We start from the raw sequence: 20,734 nt of genomic DNA on the forward strand, positions 1-20,734 counted from the left end.
AATTACTTTAGTTACGCATTTTAGGCATAATGAATAATATTTCGAAGCTTGCCAGGCGAATATTGTGCTCGCAAAAAGTTAATTTACTTGCTACGGCATGCATATGCTATATATAGATACGATATGTATAGCCATATATCTCTCAAGGGGGTTTTATAGAGTTATTGCCTTAACAGCTGCGAGCTTTGGCTAATCTTCAAGCATTTCACATATATATTAAAGCATTAGAAAAACTTGACGGAGAATGCCCCACACTTAAGTATGCTACTTGAACGCTTCTTTAACAGTTAATCTCCAACGGACTAATAATAAAGTGTTGCATACTTTTTGGCAGCAGTGTGTAGCGTTCGTGTAACAGTGTATTTTAGCTAGCATTTTAGTTAGTATAAATAGGAGATTAGATTTCTTGTTTAAAATGAGTGAGAGAGAGAGAGAAGGAAAGAGAGCTGCAGATATAGAAGGAATGAAAGAGGGAGAGAGGGATATTAATAGAAGGATAGACAGGAACAGAGTGAGAGGGGTACACAGAAAAAGAGTGGGAGGGAGGGAGGTAAAGAGTTAAGAGAGGGGCGATGGAAAGAAAGAAAGAGTGAGAGAAAGGGAGAGGTAGACAAACAGAGAAAGTGTGAAGGGTTATTGTAAAAGCAACCACAAGTAGAATGGAAGAAAGAAGGCAGCGAGAAAGAGACAGAAAAACAAAGAGAGAGAGACAGAAAGAGAAAGTGAAAGAGACAGAGAAAGAGAGAGAGAGAGGAAAAGAGTGCTTACTCTATAGACAGAGTAAGATATCAGGAGAAGGATGAAGACAGAGGGAAAGAAAATTTAATTCGAAAAATACAGAGACAGTAAAATACGAAGGATAGAGAAAAAGAAGAGAAGGAGTGATAAAGAGACAAAAATAGATTGCTAAAATATGCAAAGATCAATATGTCAAAATATGCAAGTCAGGAAACAAAGTCAATCAATCACTTCTTTATTTATATTATATATATTATATTTATATTTTGATATATCGAACCATTCAATACAATAGAATTGTATAATACAAAACCAGACAACTACAGCAAATTCAAATTATTTCACTTACAGTTACAGTCAAGGACATATACCAGAATTATATATTTCAAACACTTGTCGATCCGTTAAATCCCGATTAGATGCAGTTTAAAGTACATACGAATTATTGATGGCTAAATGTAATGAAAGGCAAACAGTTGACGTCAGAACAATGACGCGCCGCCCTGCACCTGTCCGACGATAACGGGGCGGGCGTTCAGCGCTCTGTGGGTCTGTGGGCGGGAGCGGGTGCAGGGGCACTTCAAGCTGAAACTCAGATACCGATAAAGAGCCGCGGGGCCCAGCAGGCAGTTGCTGCGCTGTTTTGCTGCTCAGCTGCTGGCGCAGTTGTTGCCGGCGCGTCGAGCAAATTGCCAATTTAAATTGGCCGCGTTAAATTAGTTGAGTTATCAGCCTCCACGGCGGCAGGTGTACCCACCCGGTTAGCGAGTGCGTCGGATCGCGCAGTCCCAGTAGTTAGTTCTCCCACATATAGTACTATTCATATGCGGCTCATAATTGTGACTTCTCGCGCGAACGAAACGAAGCGGAAATTGTAACGTGCTCAATTACGATATTTCAATGAAATATGCACAGAAATCCAAAGTTCTTGACGGAAATGCTTGCATAACAGCTCATAACAGCTCATGAGCGACGGGCATGTCCGAATCGCAAGTGCTTTGCTAAACGGTGAATGAAGTGTATAAAGCCAAAGAATATACGAATATATAAGAAATCGAAAAAAAAAAAAAGCCCAACGACTGTGAACCGCTGTCGCACTTATCGGTGTCCATGAAATTATCGGTTTGCAGTCGCTGCTCGAACCGAGATCTGGGCTGTCAAATGTTTTGCTGTACATGGAGTAGTGTATTCACCTAACGAATGGAACACGACTGCAAATCAATCACACTGCGCCTGATATGGATATCTAATCTATCAAGAAATAAGCTTAATTCTTATAAGCAATTTCAGTTGGCCCAGCTGAAATCGAGAAACAAATCAAAAATTGTTTGCTTGAAGCTTATTTCACAGTTAAAAAAAAATTATAAAAATAATAGTGGAAAATTATATATAAATTAATTATAAATAACAATAGTAAATTTAACACTTCTGCCTTTTAAATATACTGTGAAAAGTTGTTTTCACTTTAGTTCAAGAAAATCAACAACAACAAAACAAATAGAAAATTAAAAAAAAAAAAAACATTCCGCTGATAACTGAAAAAATGTCAATAAAACAATATAAATGACGGACTCGTGACTCTTATGGGTCGCTTGTCGATGATGTCGTTGTTAGCAAGAAAAAAAAAAAAAACAAAAAACAAGAGCAAGAAAAAAAGTGAGATACAAAGCGAAAACAGTTTTCACTTCTTTTTCGATTTGCAATGAGCATTTGCGGTGTTCGGTCGCTGTTATCTACAAAGATGTCGTGTAATACAAACTGCTGATAAAGACCGATATCATCTATAAGTAGCAAGATGTATGCAGAGTGCTATTGTGAGGGCAACAGCTAGGTAGAGAGAGAGAGAGAGAGAGAGAGAGAGAGAGAGAGAGAGAGAGAGGAGAGTAAGAGAGAGAGAAAGAGTGCTCCAGTGAATTGGTCAAATCATTTAAAACTGGGCTGGTAGTTGGCCCAAAAAAAAAAAGAGAAATGAAAAAAAGGTCCGTCTTAGCTGATTAGATAGAAAGCAGTTCGATTCACGGTCATAAGGCAAAAGGCCAGAACGTTGTTTCTTCTGGCCTCAGGCAATTGGCCAAACAATGAAATCCCCGCATAAATAGAAAACAATTAAGCACTCCATGCGATAAGAGATGCACGATAAAGCCCAAAACCCACTTCAATGCTGACTCATCGGCGCCCCAGGCCGAACTGGGACGAAGGGTTAAATTTAGTTAGTGGAAGCATCGCATTCGCGTTGGCGTTGGGGCTGGCTTCGGGCCCTGACTAATTAGCCCATCCACTTGGCGATGCGTGAAATTTATGAACTTTACAACTTTTGCTCAAGAGCCCACAAATATATCTGATGAAAAGCTAATTTTCCGCTTTCCACTATTTGTGGCAGCGCTGCGTGCGCCCGATAAACAGCGCAACTGTTCTTGACATGTTCGAGAGCTTCATTTAATAATATTATTTAATTATATTTTAATAATATTTAATTGAATAGTACTTGAAAAAATATTTGTTTTTATATTATTATATGAAAAATATTCTATTTTAATATTCTTTATATTTTATTACACAAGGATTTACTATGTGTAGTAATATATAGGATCTATATGATAATATTCGATATATATAAGGTCTAAATAGGCTTTATAAAGTCTTTAAGGTCTATAGGGCATGAGGACTTAAAGGGTCTACAGGGTCTTTCGGGTCTATATAGGCTATACAGATTATTTATTATCTATTTAGGGTCTCTTTATATACTATTTAGAGTCATATGCGAATTTTTCTACCACGTTTATACCGTAGCAATAAAAATTCCAACGCCTATGGTGGCAAAATTATGGTATGAGCTCATCATCAGATAATCTGTTGCCGCGATTTATATAGCGAAAGTTTTATTCAAGGCCAACATTAATTTTTATAGATAATAGATCCTAAAATGTATTTTATTAATCAGTTACCTTGCAAATTATTATATACATTGAACTATAAGTATTGCAAGAAGCTAGGCAGTATTTAATCATGAATAAACTTTGATATCAAGTTGCTTCATATATACTGATTGATTACTGTTAGTGAAACATAACACAATATTTGTCTATAAAAATAAAATATTTTTAAAAATCATTATATACTTTACTAAAAAAAAAAAAAAAAAAAAAAATTATAATTTATAGGTAAACAGCTAAAACAAATTAAGCTGTGTCACTGCAAATCGTTAAAAAAGAAAAACATATTTCATGATTTTGGCTTCTAAAAAACTCAGCAAATCAAATGGTCCGCCATAAAGCTAATCAAATTAAAAAGAAATTTATATCACATATACACATATATAAATATAGCTCGATATATGTATTTGTATTTGTGTAGTCGGGCTGGCTCTGTGGCTGATAAAGCGTCAAGTGGTCGCTAAAATCCCATAGATATTGAAATCGTTTCGAATTGAGTGCAAAAAAACAATCGGAAAATCGCGAGTTACAGCAATTGCAGCCGAACGCAACCAATTTACAGCGGGCAATTAAAAGCGCGGCCATAAATCACAATTCTGGCCGCAGTTATCAAAAAAGCGGTTAAAGGGGCGTTAAGCGGACGGCAAACCGTTAGTTGCAGCAGCCAATCACAATAACAATAAGAGCAATAACACCAATAATAACAATAACAAATAATAGCACAGCAACAGCAGCAACAAATGCTGTTGCGATAAATATGCTAAAATATTGTAGTGGCTGACAACTAACCACGGCAGCAGGCAGCAAATAAACAGCACCACACCTCTCCCCACCACACCATACCTCACCTTACCGCAACAAACTGCTGGAAGGCAACTATTTAACGACTCAGCGAGCGTAGCGCCCAACGTGTGAAACTCCCCACGCAGCCTGACCCCTAGCGCCAAATACAGCCGCAACAACAACAACAAAATGGCCTGCTTTCCGCGTCTCTTCCATCATCGCAGCAAAAACAAATTTACGCCGGCTGAAGATGAGAACACCGACACCATACTCAACACACAAGACAGTCCCGTGGTAAGTTTCTGCTGCTGCTGCTGCTGCTGCTACTCTTTCTCTTGCTGAAAGAGAGCAGAGCTCATACTCAACACACACGCATACATTTAGTAGCTGTAATAGGCAGCGCTGATAAGTTGTTAGGTGTTTAATTAAGTGAGACGGAGCAACAGCCAAACATTTAACGGTTAACCAAATACTAAAGCTAACTACAAAAAAATGATATAGAAAACGTAAACACGTGTGTGTCGCAAAGTGCTGTTATCTTTATCAGCGACTCGGAAAACTGTGACGTTTACTTTTCAAATGACCTTATCGGAACAAAAAAAAAAAAAGCATTGAAACAACGCAACACAAATATACTAACACAGCTGACTGCATATATAATATAATTATTACATCCTCTTTTAATTAACATGTTTATGTTACAGTCAAAATCTATAAAACTCGTCTCTTACTTAACATGTTTATGTTAGTAACCGTCTGTACAGTGTACACAATTGTTGCAGAGCTCTCCTCTGTTAAGCTAGAATTTTTAACATAGCTATGATGAGTAAATAACATGCGTAAGATATTTTGGCACAACCATTTCCTGTAAATTAACATGGCTATGTTAAACAGATCAGTTATGCTAAGTAACGTACTCTACAGGTAAACGTTATCGTTAGGGTATGCAAATTGCTATAATTAGGCATAACTATCCAGGCAATACGGTAAATAATAATACATTATGTTCTCTTATCTATTAGCCAATGAAATCTGTATAGTTGCCACTAATTTTTGTTGTTTTTTCCTCCTTTTTTATATCAATTGCTCGCGTGTTATCTATCTAAGGCGAAAGTATATACGCACACTTTTATTGGTATGTTAGTATAAATGTTAGCTTTTTTTCGGCTTTTCGATAATAACCAGGCCTTAAAGTTTCTATAAAAACGACTCAAGATAATCTTTAATTGAAAAAGATGTGAGCCCCGGCTCGCAAGGCAATGTTTTGATTAAAAATTTTCCAATTTCAAATTGGATTTTCAAATCGAAATTTACGAACACATTTCGTAGTTCAATTTCTATCAATCTCTCAGGTTGACAAACATTTCCTATGCTAAAATATGATGGGCCAGCGCATGGTATATATGTGGTCTGAATCTCATGCATAAATCGAAGTCAAGTAGATTCCGGCCACACACACAATCTCATTGGCAACATTCCAAGCTCGATGCCTGCGAGTGCTGTCGGAATGTCAACGTGATAAGGATCGACAGGATTGCAGGCGCCCTCGAGCCGTGGGCCTCATTCCGAGCAGTTCAAAACGAAAAAGTCGTCAGAGCAAACAGCACCCAAAGGGAACATAAATGCATTTGCGTTTGACATCTTCAAGCGCTGCGATAAATACAATAAAAATAAAGTATTTTTATTTTTTTGTTTTCTTATTTTTTGTGGCTGGTTGCTGTTAGCTTTTTGATAGACTTTCGATTGGGAGAGCCTCTGTCTGCAAAAACCCTTTGTAGGCAACGATTAACAATCGGATTTGCCGCACAGAGCGCAGCTAAGCAAAGCAATTGCTTCAGGCAGGAGGCGACGCTGCTATCGACAACATTTTCCACCGATTTTCATTTGAATTTCTTCTTCTTGTTCCTCGGATGCGGTTTCCGATGGGAAAACGGAAAACCTGTCAAAATGTCGTCGTTTATGTCTGATTAGCATATCAAAGTGGAGACAAACACGCGACCTGCATATTGACATGTGTTTATTTATGCGGCTTGTGGGCTTTGCCAAACAGCAACAACAACAACAACAACAGCGACAACAACAACAGCTAGACTGCTGCCTGCAGGCTCCCCAAAAAAGGTTTGAATATTTTATTGCCCACATGCCTGGTTGCCAATTGAGCGATAAGATGTTCTCTCATTTTGCGACGGAGCCAACTCAGGCGCCCGAAATGGGCGGAGGAGGGGGGATAAGCTTTAGCCGTAGGCTGAGCTGCCAAGGAATAAGTCTATAATCGCTGGTCTTACCTAAGGCAGTTCATTTAAATTGCATAATCTATGCTCTTAAATTAAATAATTGAAATTTATTGTACTGATTAGCTAATGCTTTGAGCTGCAAAGGCTTAAAAGAGAGAAATTTACTTTTATCTTGTAATACGAAGGGTATTTAACATTAAATAAGTATGTAGACTTTGCTGAATATTTGGAATTTAATTATATATTTGTAAAATTTTATATTTAACAATTTGATTAAATTTCAAATAGGGTTTAACTTGGGAATTAGCTTAGAAGTGTTTGCGAATAGCTTTAAAATTACTAAAGTAAAATATTGAAAAAGAAAATTTGTATATCTTTAAATATAAATAATTTAATATAATTTCTACCCATGCAAGACAAAATGCAAGTTGGAGGAATTATTAGAGTTGTAGTTGTGTTGTTTTACACATTTTCTAGACATTAGACAGAGTTGATAATATAACAAAATCTATTCTTTATAATATATTATATGTATATATAATATATTATATGTATATATAATATATTTTAGCATTAAAATTAGTATTTTTATAATAATTACCTATTTAGAAAAAACTAATTAAAGTTATAATTATATTGGCTCGCTCAGCTGAACTTTTCTAAGTTGTTTTCAGCCAATTTCGCGCTGAGCTGCTTTACCGTTATATATTTGAACCGCTGATATAATTAGGCCTGTTTGTAAATACATATATTATATATATGTATATACACCCTTTTCTGAATTATTTTTTATATATTTTTAGAATTTTGCTTATAAGTAAGCTATATTTATATATATATATATATATTTTTTATATATTTTTATACACAAATACTCAATTTAAGTTTATTTGTACACTTTGATATATTTGCTTAAATTATTAAATGGCTTTAGTCTTGAACAACGAAATCTGATTTACATTTTTATTGAGACTAGAAAGCAGTTAATTTATTTCTTCCCGAATTGGTTTATATATATCAAATTATATTAATGTTCCATCTTTCTCTAAAGTAAACATATATTATTTTATTAACCAATATACTTTTATTATATTGCTTTAAATATACCAAATTTTAGTAGTTCATTTAATTGTCGATTCCCTTAAAAATCTTCTTTATAGCAAGTAAATAAAAGTTTTCATTTGCTATAATAAAACGTTGGAATTTACTCTGGCAGACACTTAACCCGCTTTGTCGTCATCAAGCAAAGCTTTGATTAGAATTTCGACGACCTCATATACAAAATTCATGCTATCTTTATCAACTGCACATACGAAAAACGAAGAAATAAACAAATAACAATAAAATACACAAATAATGCGAGCAAGAAATTCAAATGAAAATAAAAATGATAAAAGACGAATACCCTTTCTTAAAGAAAAATATTTAAAAATAAATAAATAAATGAAAAAATAAAATTGAATACAAATAAATTAAATAAAAAATAAAAATACATTAAAATTAAAATTTTATAAAATATTCGCTTTTACAGAAAAACTATTTAACATTATCTATTTAAATATGCACAATTGAAAAAGAAAAGTTTTTATTAATTATTTTAATTTTTTTAATAGTAATTTTTTTGATATAAAGAATTTGAGTTTTGGAAAATTTAAATTGAAATATTTTTCATTTGTTGTTCAAGTTTTTAACTATTATTATAATTTTATTATATTACTTTATTTATATAATTTTAAGTTCATTTTAATAGAATATTTTGAATTTTTGTCCAGATTTTTAAACCAGCAATAAGCGACAGATACAGAAAGTTAAATGAGAAGAAAATTGGAATTCAAAGAAGTGTATTCAAAATATATATATTTGCTTCTTATTACGTGTATATACATATGTTTACGTACATGTATATAGTAAATATATTTATACATTTAAAGTAGAACATAATATATCTATAGGTATACGAATAACCTTTATTATTTATTTAGAACAACGTGCGCGTAAATAAACTCGGACAAACAATGAAGATAATGCTGTGAGTCAAGTGGGAAGCCTATCTGGCTAATGTAAAGAAGTTAAAATATACTTCTTCATACAATATATAGATATATGTAAATATGATATACTCATGCGCAGCGTAACTCAATTAGCTTATGAAAGTCGGATTCAAAATGAAATTTGTATATTCTTTGGCTACCATGAAAAGCTCATCAATCCGCTGAAGCCTCAGCTGTCATCAAATCAAAAGAATAGAAGTGTGGAAAAGCCCCTTGCCCTGGCCTGTCCTCAGTTCGCTTCAAATAAATGACAGCTCTTTTTACTTTTCATGCAATATGAAGAGCCAAAGCAGCGCAAGTATGAAAAACATTCGCCTCAAGTCTAATGCGTACACAATACACCCACACACACACACAGAGACATAGATACAAATGCAACAATATGGAAACATATTTATAAGGCACCGAGATACAAATAGCATCACAATGGACATTTGTTGTTGTTGTTGTTGTTGCTGTTTATTGAGGCTCAATGGCGGGATAAACTGGCAACTGTTGCAGACATACAAATGCATGGCTTTTCGTATTTATCAGCTGTGTCAGCAGCAGATTGATTTCAAAGCAGCGGACAGATACAAACGCACCAACACACACACCCACCCACCCGCACAACCACTCGCACACCCACTCAACTGGCATTATATGCTTACTTTCACAGATTGTTTGCAACTTTGTTTTTTTGTTCGTTTTTCACATCGTTGTTTCTTTTTATTTTTTTTTGCTGTTTTGTTTGCAGTAGCTGCGTAGCAGCCGCCGCTGCTGCTCTCTTCGCTGTCATATATGTATATCTTTCATGTATATGTAGTTTTTCTCTTTTTAACAGAGACCTGTTGACATTTGACGCGCTTTTGCATTCCACACCGAATGGAAGCTAAATTAAGCAGAACATAAATTTTAAGCGGCTGTCGCACTAAAGCGTCGCTGCCAGTTTTAACATTTTATCTATAATTTATCTATAATTCAAGCTAGAGTATTTCAACAATATTTTCTTTACAAATGCTTAAAAGTAGTCGAGCTGAATATCTGTTTAGGACGCGCAACTTGTATTAACATAGCTGCGCCAACTATAGATGTTAACTTAACATGTAAGCTTTACATGATGCTGTTAACAATTGCCGCAGCACTTTAGAGTGAAGTTATGTTGACAATTATGTGATTAATATACATATATAATTATTTTTTGGCATATTTTTTGACTAATTTTTAAAGTTTAAAGCATTTATATGATATTTTTTTAAATTACTTGTTAATGTTTATTATCATATATGTATATTAAGATTGATGTATGCTTAACATACAAGTTTTACACGATAAATATCTTATTTTAAAAGCCATTCATATACATTGTTTTAATATTAATATTTTTGTTCTATAAATGAATAATAAAAAATTCTGCAGTGAAACAAATACCATAAGAATTGTTCCTAAATGCCTTAAGCTAGTTAAATATCGTCTAACTATTTTATTTTAATTTATAAATATATTGCAATTCTAAGCTGCATTTTTATTATTAATATTTTATATATTTATATGGATTTTTTTTTATTTATACATATTTTACTACTACAATTTTCAGTATTATTATACAAATTTTATATATTTATATATTGTATTTATATTTATATTATTATAGTTTATTAAAATTTTATTATTTATCATTTGCTCTTCTATTTATGATACTTCAGCTGTAAAGATTTCTTATCTCACACATTTTTAAACATATCTCATTCAGTTTAGTTTTCATAAATATTTCATACAATAATTTTTTTCCTTTTTTATTTACTTTCAGGAAATTAGTCTCTACGTACGACGCGAGGAGGAGCCGCTTTACTCGCCCATCATCACGCCCAGCACGAGTGAAGTGAGTATATTTCATTTCTCATTTAGGAACATACGCGTATAGCATATACAGTTAGTAGACCTGTTGCAAAGCACTTAACCGTAGCACACAAAAATCACGGGGTCCGACGGCATACGGTATACGGCATACAACAGTCTATCCAACCATACAATGCTTGTCTTTGCCAAACTCAATTAATATTTGCACACATGTTTCTTATACTTTCAAACGAAATGATGTTTACAACAACAACAACAACAACAACAACAACAACAACAACAACAAACACGAAACACTTGTAAATATGTACACAACACAACAACAACAACAACAATAACTCAAACAATGCTCACGGACCCACTTGCACCCCGCACCTGTGTTTGTCTTTGTAAATGTTTGGGGCGTACGTCCACACCTGGCTAAACCCCCGGGCCCTATTAGGCGCAACTGCAGCGCCTAAAACAACAGCCCTCCTCCAGCTCCTCCGCCCAGCCGCTCGAAGCTGTGGTCGAAAATGTGGTCAGCACCAAGCAAGAGCATCAGCAACAGCAGCAGACAAAAAAGTTTCGCTCGAACAGGAGCAGACTTCAGGACAAAGAGAAGGAGACGGACAGGCCGGGGGGGCCAATGGCCAATGGCAGTGCAATTAATGTCACACGTAACAATTCAAAATTAAAACCCGTCAAAGAACGTCGCCCCACAGCGCTGCCCACCGAGGCGCCCCATATGGATGGCGATGGTGTCCAAAGTGACACTGATGAAAGTCATACAACAGAGGAGCAGGAGCTGACGCAGGAGCTGGCGCAGGAGCTGGCTGGCAATGTTGTGGCTGGCAAGTCAAAACTCAAAGGAAGTCTGAAGGGCATAATTGATGAGAGTGCTGGCTGCAATGAGTCAGTCCAACAGCAAACTCCATCGACAGCCACGCCCTCGATATTCACACCAGCGACGCCGACAAAGGCAAATGTTAAATTTTTCATTGGTCATACACAGGTACTAAATGCCGAACATGATGACACTTTGTCCTGTCACAGCAATGATGACAACAACAACAACAACAACAACAGCAGCAGCACTAGCCTCAAACTAACAAACGGAACATTGCCAACGGACCGGCAGCAGCAGCGCCCGGTAGAGCCCTCATCCGCACCGGTTGAGCCCTCAAAGAGCTACAGCAATGTCTCCCTCAATCATCTAAGAAGATCGAAAAGCACGATAGCCACCAACGAGCCAACGGTTACCAACAATGGCCAGCGACGTCGTGTATCCACAATGCCACACATTAACATACCACCACCGCCGCCGTTGCCAGTGGAGCTCCTAAAGCCGGTCACCCCACTCCATTTGCGTAAGAAGCGAAGCACCGAACCTCCGGCCGGCACCAAGGAACTGCCGCCAGGCGATGTCCCGGATGGTGTAGTCACTCAAGTACGTAATGAATCATCTTAGCTGTGGTAAAACACGATAGAACGGTACTTTGTGGTTTCTCTTTTTGGGGGGTCATAGCAGTGGTGCAGCTGACACGATATGTGCAGCGCACAGATAGTGGTCAAATAAGCAGTCCTGACCAGAATGCCTCTAGGCTAGGGAAATGCTGTATTGATGTAGTAGTCAAGGTACTCGGAGCGATCCCTCGGAATCCCATTTGTGTGAAGAGTTCAACCAACTCAATTATAGCAGCGGAGGCGGGATAGAGTCTCTTATAAGTTGCGGGTGTAGGTACTGACTAACCATTATATTTATGTATTACATATAATGTAAATATTTTTAGACCGATTTTAGGTCAATCATATACCAAGAATTTTTAAGGAGCAATTTGAGCTGTTATTTCTTTGAGTGTAGACATAATAATAATATTCGACGGAATTAATAACCAAGCCTTTATTCCTTTGGCTTTAATGGTGATATATATTAACGAATGGAAATTGAATTTTATTTGAGGAACCCCTGAAACCCTAATAATAGCTTGAATTCGCGGTGTCTTTTAGCACCTTACTTTGAGAGACCCTTCGGTGTCTTTGACTCCATGTGAGACCCTTTCAATACTACTCAAGTCGCATTATTTGATATTCTGATTAACCTTCTTTCACTCACTGTGCCTCTTTACAACTATAGCCTTGGGTGGAGTCATGCTTCACATTCTGTCAATCTCTTCCTGTCTATATTGTATATATATACATATATATATATCTCTCTCTTGCTCTGTATCTCTCTGCCTTTATCTTTGTTTCTTTCTATCTCCGCTTCTGTCTCCTGCTCTCGTTCTATCACTCCCTCTATCCGTCTTTCTCTCCCTTTATCTCTCCTCTCCCTCTGTTGGTCTCTATCTCTCCTCTTTCTCCCGTTTGCTAGGCTTCCGATAGTACATCAGTGTGATTATATATATATTTGATATAATCAAATGAACTTCAGCAATAAAAATTACACTGCTTTTACAGCAAACATTATTATCATTATTATTATCATATCATACGGTACTTTCTCTCAACACCGTTCTACACTATAAATGCATATCTGGATAATTACACGCAACAGAGTTTTGCATTTGAATGAAACTTGTTTCTTGCCCCACCCGAATGTGCAGCACATTTTAAACGAGGGCAACAGCTTCGTTAACCTGGCTGTGGCAGTAACTAAGCACCCATTACTAATTAAATATTTCCCACTACCACAACACACATATATTGTAGCACAACTATAGCAGCAGTATAATGGGGGAGGTGAGCAAGGGAGAAGAGGGCAACTAAACATAAGCCAACACTACGCAAAAGTCGGTATATTATTGTAGCAACTAATCGTGGAGTGCCCAGCGGGAGACACAACTGACTCCTCGACATGCTACTAATTACAAACGGAATGTTAATTGTTGGCCAACAGACATGAACTCTAACTTTTGGCCAACAAAAGCAGGCAGCAGATAAAACTGTTGCTCTCCCCATCCTAGCTGCCTCTCTCTCTCTCTCTCTCTCACTCTCACTCTACCTCTCTGTCTCGCTCGCTTCCTGAATGCAGCTGTTGCCATTTCTCGTTCCATTACTCTGCCAGAGTCCACCTGTATTTCTACCTGTAGCCCAAGTCCAATCCTCCTCCATTTGCTAAGCTGCCGCTGAGACAGCGAAATTCGCCAGCCCGCAACTGGAAATTTTTTTGGCTGATGTTGCGCCTTGTAAGCCGCCAGCCCTAAATTATCCTTCAGGCCGCCCACGTGCAGCGATTAAGCCTTGACTCTGGCTGCCAGCAGCGAATGCTTCAAATTACTGCAATTCCGCTGTGTAAATGGAGCTAAATATTTAATGGGTGACAGTTCGCGTCATGATGGGCGCTCGTAAAATCTTTAATTCGACCACGCCCCCACCACCGCCCCGCCACAGAAATGAAACTGTTAGCAAAGGAGAGATATGAAGTTTTCCAGTGTTTATGCATCAAGCGAAATTACTCTGCTCTAATCTCTGGAAGCTCCACTCGAACTGTCAACAACTAACCACGAAAAACTCAGTTGACCACATTAAAAGATTGGACGGTGGAAAACAAACAGCTAAATAACTGAATGTCTGCTTCATTTATATTTTATTTTCGATGCCATTGGCATTGCTCGTAATCAACCGCATCAATTAGGATGAAGTGGGCCAGCGCAAGGACAGCGACTCGGGCAGCAAGAGCAGCCGTAGGAGCTCCACAGCCAAAGCACATCGAGTCGAGGGGGGCCTCATCTATGTGCGACCGAATTTGCCCGTGCAGCAGAATATTGAAATCGAATTTAATGCAAAGGACGAAGCGTAAGTCGAGTAAACAACTCTGGTTGATTGCCCAAGGTAAACCCCATCGATATATATATCTATGCCATCATCCATAGCACACGCAATCTCATACTGGAGGCCATCGAGCGCAATGATTTCCTCAATAATCTAATGGACAAGGAGCGCAAGGACATGGTCATCAATGCAATGGCCCCGGCCAGCTACAAGAAGGACAGTTACATCATCAACGAGCACGACGAGGGCTCCGAGTTCTTTGTCTCCGCCGAGGGCTACTACGACGTCATACAAGCGGGCAAACATGTCGGAAATTTCGGCCCGGCCACGGTCTTTGGCGAACTGGCAATACTCTATAATGCACCACGCAAGGCCACCATTAAGGGTAAGCGTAAATACAGGGATTCCAGGAGAAAACACTTTAAGGACCTTCTTTCCAACAGCTGCCACCGATGCGCGAGTCTGGAAGATAACGCGCGAGACATTTCGTGCCATTATGCAAATCTCCGGCTCGAGGGAGCGCGAGGAGAATTTACAGTTTCTGCGCTCTGCGCCCTTCCTGCAGGAGCTCGACGAGAGTCTGCTCAACAAAGTTGTGGATCTATTGCAGCGGGTTAGTGCTTGGGCTAAGGAGCTCAACTAGAGTGGAGTCTATACTCATATGAGGGACGTTTGCTTCTCTTGCAGAAATTCTATGAAACAGGCAGCTGCATTGTGCGTGAGGGCGAGGTGGGCAATGAGTTCTTCATCATACGCGGCGGCACAGTGACCATCAAGAAGAAGGACGAGTCCAAGCAGGAGCAGGTCGTGGCCAGGCGCAAGCGGGGCGACTACTTCGGAGAGCAGGCGCTGATGAATGCGGACGTGAGACAAGCGAGTGTCTATGCCGATGCGCCGGGCACCGAAGTGCTCAAGCTGGATAGAGAGTGAGCTGAGAGAGAGTCTGCCAACAACTCAGCCCCAGTCTCTGACAACATTTCCCATGTTCATTTCAGAGCTTTCATCAGCTACCTGGGCACCATTAAGCAGCTGAGCGAGAAGCCGCAGGAGCAGGCCATTGAGAATGGCCGAGCGAGCACTCGCAGCACCGAGCTTGATAACGAGCACGCCCACATTGCCATTTCGGATCTGAAGAAGGTGGCCACGCTGGGCGCCGGTGCCTTCGGGCGGGTGGATCTGGTCACCCACAACAATCAGACATTTGCGCTGAAGATCATAAAGAAGATCGAGGTCGTCAAACAGGATCAAATCGAGCATGTGTACAATGAGAAGAATGTGATGATCAAATGTCGCGCCTCGCCCTTCATAGTGCAGTGAGTGGAGTCCACTTAACATTAGCTTAACATTTCTAACACCCTGCCTGTCCCATCTAGACTCTATCGCACCTATCGCAATGAGAAGTATGTGTACTTTCTGATGGAGGCTTGCATGGGCGGTGACGTCTGGACGGTCATGTCAAAGCGTCAGTATTTCGATGATAAGACTGCCAAATTCATAGCTGGCTGCGTTGTGGAAGCCTTTGACTTTCTGCACTCCCACAACTTCATCTACAGAGACCTCAAGCCAGAGAACCTAATGCTCAGCAGCGACGGCTACTGCAAGCTGGTAAGGCGAATGTCACTCAGGAACTTGCCCTAGAAGGGGGCAATTCGGCTATAATGGTTTCTTAAATTGTATGTGAAGGCGTGGCAAATTTTAAAAGTCGATTGAGTCGATTTAGTCCTATCAGTTCAGTGTTCGTCTTTTTATTTGTATGCTTAAACGCTTCGGTCTCAGAACCTATAAGAGCTAGGCACTTGAAATTTTCCATAGAGCTTTATATTGTTTCAAAAAATCGATAACTTTTTTTGTTTTGGTGTTATCTATAAATATATTTGTTATAGAATTATATATCGCTTATTCTTAGAAATAGTGTCTTCAAATTTTATTTGTCATGATTCATGAATATTTTATAGAATTTTAATTGTTATTATATTTGGGATACCGGTCCCAAATCCAACCCCTTCATTTCATTCTCTGAGTAGAGCAGTCTCTCACGTGACGTATGGTGTTCTACTTGAAATTAAAAAATGTCTCCCCGTTTCTAATCAGGTGGACTTTGGCTTTGCCAAGTACGTGCGCCCCAACGAGAAGACAAACACATTTGCCGGCACGCCAGAGTATGTGGCGCCAGAGATAATATTGGACCGTGGACACGATCGATCCGTGGACTACTGGGCACTGGGAATACTCGTCTACGAGCTGCTGGTGGGCAAGACACCGTTCCGAGGGGTCAATCAGGTGAAGATCTATCAGAACATCCTCAGCGGCATCGATGTCATCCACATGCCCTCGCGCATACCCAAGTCCGCCCAGAACCTGATACGACACCTGTGCAAGCAGCTGCCCGCGGAGCGACTGGGCTATCAGCGCAAGGGCATTGCGGACATCAAGCGGCACAGCTGGTTCGATAGCTTGGACTGGAATCGGCTCAAGCAGAAGCAGCTGCCCTCGCCCATCAAGCGCGTGCTGAGGAGTCTGACCGACCTGCAATACTTCATGCCGCTGGGCGTGGAGACGGACTACGAGCCGCCCGAAGAGCTGAGCGGCTGGGATAAGGATTTCTGACAAAGTTTTCAGCTCGAGCGATATTTTTTAGTGGTTAACTCTTAGTGACTTAGTTGGCGGGGGGCGAATATGTAACATAAGTTGTAAATAAATTGATATTATGCTTGTTTAAGAACTTCGACTTGTTGCTTAGCTTATCTGTCTGTGCCACTTCAATTAGAGGCGCAAACTTGTCTGCGGCTGCTGTTATCGAGTTATCGAGTTGAGTGGGCCATGTCGCACAATACAACATTTTCAATTAGCCGCATTCAGCGAACTTCCTGCTTGGCCCATGGCGCACTTTGTTTTCACGAAAAGGCAAATGTCCAAAGCTCTGCGAAAACACGACTGCATCGCATTCGCATTCGCATTCGCATTTGCATTGTATTTGCCTCCTGGTTGTAACTGTGTATCATAATGTTGAAGTAGCAGCAACTTTGTCTGGGCCTGTCTATTGTCTGCGGCTGTCGCCTCAACTCGAGTCGAGGCACTCATTATTGTCGTCATGCCGTTGACGTTCATTTGAGTCTTACAGATACTTCCAAAAGCACATCCAATATAATTGCATTGTCTGCCGCCTAACGACACGTTGCGTATGCTGCATACGACACAAAACTTTATTGTTTTTGAATATAATAATAGAGTGCAGCTTGGCTAGCTCTCTCTGTCTTTCTTTCTCTCTCTCTCTCTCTCTCTCTCTCTCTCTCTCTTTCTCTTTCTCTCCCTCTCTCTTGTAACGACAGCCTTGTTGTATGTGTCTGGGGAAATTGTGGTTGTTGCTCAAACATGAAGCCAAGTCAAGCACAATTACGTTAGCCTGAGGTATTTATAACAAGTTGCATACTGTATCCATGACCAAGTTACACTTCAATGCTATGAGCACTCGACCCGACATAACTTGAAGAGCCTGGAGTCTCTAATTAAAGCAAGCAGCCTTTATCAAGCAAGTTGACAAAATGAAGTCGCTCTATTTATTACATTCTAAATACGTAGATATCCATTGCTTCATATAAGATTAGTAGACGAAGTGTTGACGGTCTTGAAATTCGCTCAGTAGAGGAGTATAGGACTATAGGAGTATAGTAGTAGATAGGAATAAGTACATATATACATAAGTATAGAGGTATACGAGTACACAAGTATAGGAGTGTTAATATTTTATTATGCACACAGTCTTTGCAGCCAATGGAAAACCCAAAGAGTTTTACTTAAGCTGCTTTACATTTAGGGATTTAGTCTTGCATATGGAATGTTATTCAAAATTTAATTATATACTAGAATACATTAATGTGTATAACAGACTAATGAATATAGAGACGATAGTTATTTAAGCATCAAAGATAGTCATAGAGGAACTATTTTTATTAGGCGAGAGTGATGTGAAGTCTCAATAGTTCAAGCGTACAAAAGAGAAGAAATTGGAATATTTAGTATATTTTTGTTGGTAAATTAAATAATATTATACTTAGGGCATGACAACTACTCTTAATATAATCTTTTTTTTTTATATTCTTATTATCAGTTTTATATAACAAGTAAAATGATATTCAATTGACTTTAAATTAAACAAATAAATTGCTTGTGGTGGGAGCAGAGTGTAGATTGAATGTGAATTCTCAACAATTGGAAAGCAGATGGATAAGCTCAAGTGTAATTTTATTTTTATGGAAGCATTCCCGGCATTAAAATAAAAAAAAGCTTATATAAAAAAAATAATAATAATAATAATAATAATAATCATAATAAGAATAATAATAATAAATAAAATAAAATAAAACCAATTAAATTTAATATATTTAACGAACGAGTATAATATAACCCAGAATTTAGAGTTGATTTTTCCCAGTTCATAAATTTTGCAAGATTAACAAAAAAAAAAATAAAAGAAATTTCTTTAATATTAAATATATCATACTAATTGTAAGCAGGTAATAAAGAACTCACCCAGAGTCTAGACAAAAGATTTTATTTCGCTTATTTCGGAGTTTCGTAAGTTATTTTCGCACATTTTCAATTCCACTCGCCTGCACCTAAGCTCTGGCTCAATTAAATTATTTCATACTTCCCATTGACATTAAATTCCAATTTTGTATTTACCTTCTAATGAGTATTCGGTACAGCAAACACGGTCAGAACAGCTGTCATTAGCCACAAAAGCAACTCATATACTGATACATATACATATAAATATATATAGTTTGTGCTGAGTAAACATGGTCTATTTCGTGTCATGGATTTGCATAAATTGGTTTATTTATTTTTTAAATTATATGCAGCCAAGTTAATTCTTTCACAAAGAAAAACAAATCAAAATCTGATGATCAAACGAATAAATTTGTATAGCTTAGCAAAAACAAATTCATAAATATGCATGCAAAACAAGTTTCGAATTGTAAATAAATTCATACAAAATAATTTTGTCAATAAAAAATCTGTTTTGATTTCCTCATCGCATACAGGCATCGGTGGTTCAGTGGTAGAATGCTCGCCTGCCACGCGGGCGGCCCGGGTTCGATTCCCGGCCGATGCAAGCGATATTTTCTTTTATACTTTTTCATTTTTTATGCTAATACAAAGTCTGCAGACGATTGCCAGTTGATATAAAAGAAAGGAATAAAACGAGTTGCCATTCGCAGAAAATAGCTCAAAATATTATTGCTGCGGAAATCGAACACTGAAATAGAGAGAAGAACAAATAGTCGAAAGAGGAAATAAGAAAAGGTAAAAGGAAAAGCTATCCAGACCGACTGAGCAGAAAAATGTCACAACAATAATAAATGATAATTGATAATAACGTTTTGCTACCTTCCTTCCGACCGCAGTCAGTCGAATAAAATAAAAAATAAAAATAAAAAGTGGTAGGTGCGTCTGAATTGTAAGAGGAAATCAATAAAAATGATGGTGACAACATTTGGCCACAATTTCACAATTTTCTGTGGCAGCCAAACAGAGCGAACAAAACGCGCAGCATTTCAACAATTTCCGTTCAACGTTGACGGCGCAGTGCAAAATTTTCTCATTTTCGCAGAAGCCGGCGCAAATGTTTTCCTATACATTCCTCTTAGACACCTTAGACAACGCCCTTTGCCGCATTTCTATGCGACTGCACAAAGTTGGACGAAATGTCATCATTTCCGTTGAGGGAAAACTGTGTGCGCGCTCAACCGTCGGCCGTTGGATTACAGCAAGGACGAGGACTCGCCGAGTCGAGGACGACGATGAATGGCAACAGTGAGTAGCATGTCGACGGGTTATCAGTAAAACTGTAAGCGCACCACACCGGCCCAGAAAGGGTTAACTAAGAGAAACCATGCAAATCCCCTTTTATTTACCCAAAAACTTTTGATGCAAAAAGCCTGAGAAATACACATATATAAAGCTATATATATGTATATATACATATATATGTATTTATATGTATATTTGGCTGAATCAAAAACGCAGCGCGTCCGTTCGTGCCTCGGGGCACTCTCAATGCTGTCGCGCACGGTGCCTAAACGAAGCGTGAAATTGTTAAATGAGTGCGAATGTCTGCCAAGTAACCGGATACCCAATGGGGGCCAATGGACGCCGCCGGAGCCGGACGGAACCTGGACTTCTTTTGCATTTGTGTGAAATTATTGATTAAGAAAGTTTTTCGACGTGCACGCCTGGTCAGCGTATATACATATATACACCTAGATATATATATATATATGTATAGAGTATATATGCCTAAATAAATTCAATCCAATTGAATCGAAATTGAGTTTATGGGCCCTGAACTGAATGCCAATGGAGTCACGCATAAGCTGGTCTAGAAATTCGTAATTAAATG

General features: G+C 38.3%; 2 protein-coding genes and 1 non-coding gene across 7 annotated transcripts in view; 2 read left to right on the plus strand and 1 right to left on the minus strand.

Moving 5' to 3' along the window:
* LOC6576835 overlaps positions 1 to 20,734 on the minus strand; it is a 209,536-nt gene that overhangs the window by 128,636 nt on the left and 60,166 nt on the right. The window lies entirely within an intron of this gene.
* LOC6576846 (cGMP-dependent protein kinase 1) lies at positions 1,430 to 17,050 on the plus strand. Of its 4 annotated transcripts, none has more exons than XM_044008504.1 (11): positions 1,430 to 1,746; positions 3,989 to 4,748; positions 10,529 to 10,600; positions 11,021 to 12,007; positions 14,195 to 14,355; positions 14,433 to 14,716; positions 14,775 to 14,944; positions 15,019 to 15,257; positions 15,327 to 15,644; positions 15,705 to 15,936; positions 16,423 to 17,050. In XM_044008504.1, exons 2-11 carry the CDS (start codon positions 4,644 to 4,646, stop codon positions 16,936 to 16,938), a joined length of 3,084 nt encoding a protein of 1,027 aa, XP_043864439.1. In that variant the 5' UTR covers positions 1,430 to 1,746; positions 3,989 to 4,643; the 3' UTR covers positions 16,939 to 17,050. The 4 variants fall into 4 exon arrangements, with proteins under 4 accessions (XP_043864439.1, XP_002002831.1, XP_043864440.1 ...); XM_002002795.4 differs by having other exon boundaries at positions 4,093 to 4,748; XM_044008505.1 differs by having other exon boundaries at positions 1,430 to 1,532; positions 4,093 to 4,748.
* Trnag-gcc lies at positions 19,377 to 19,447 on the plus strand. The gene has a single exon. It is a non-coding gene; the product is annotated as a tRNA-Gly (tRNA).

Source organism: Drosophila mojavensis, unplaced genomic scaffold (assembly GCF_018153725.1).
Source record: "Drosophila mojavensis isolate 15081-1352.22 unplaced genomic scaffold, ASM1815372v1 contig_36, whole genome shotgun sequence".
NCBI classification, from domain to species: Eukaryota; Metazoa; Arthropoda; class Insecta; order Diptera; family Drosophilidae; genus Drosophila; species Drosophila mojavensis.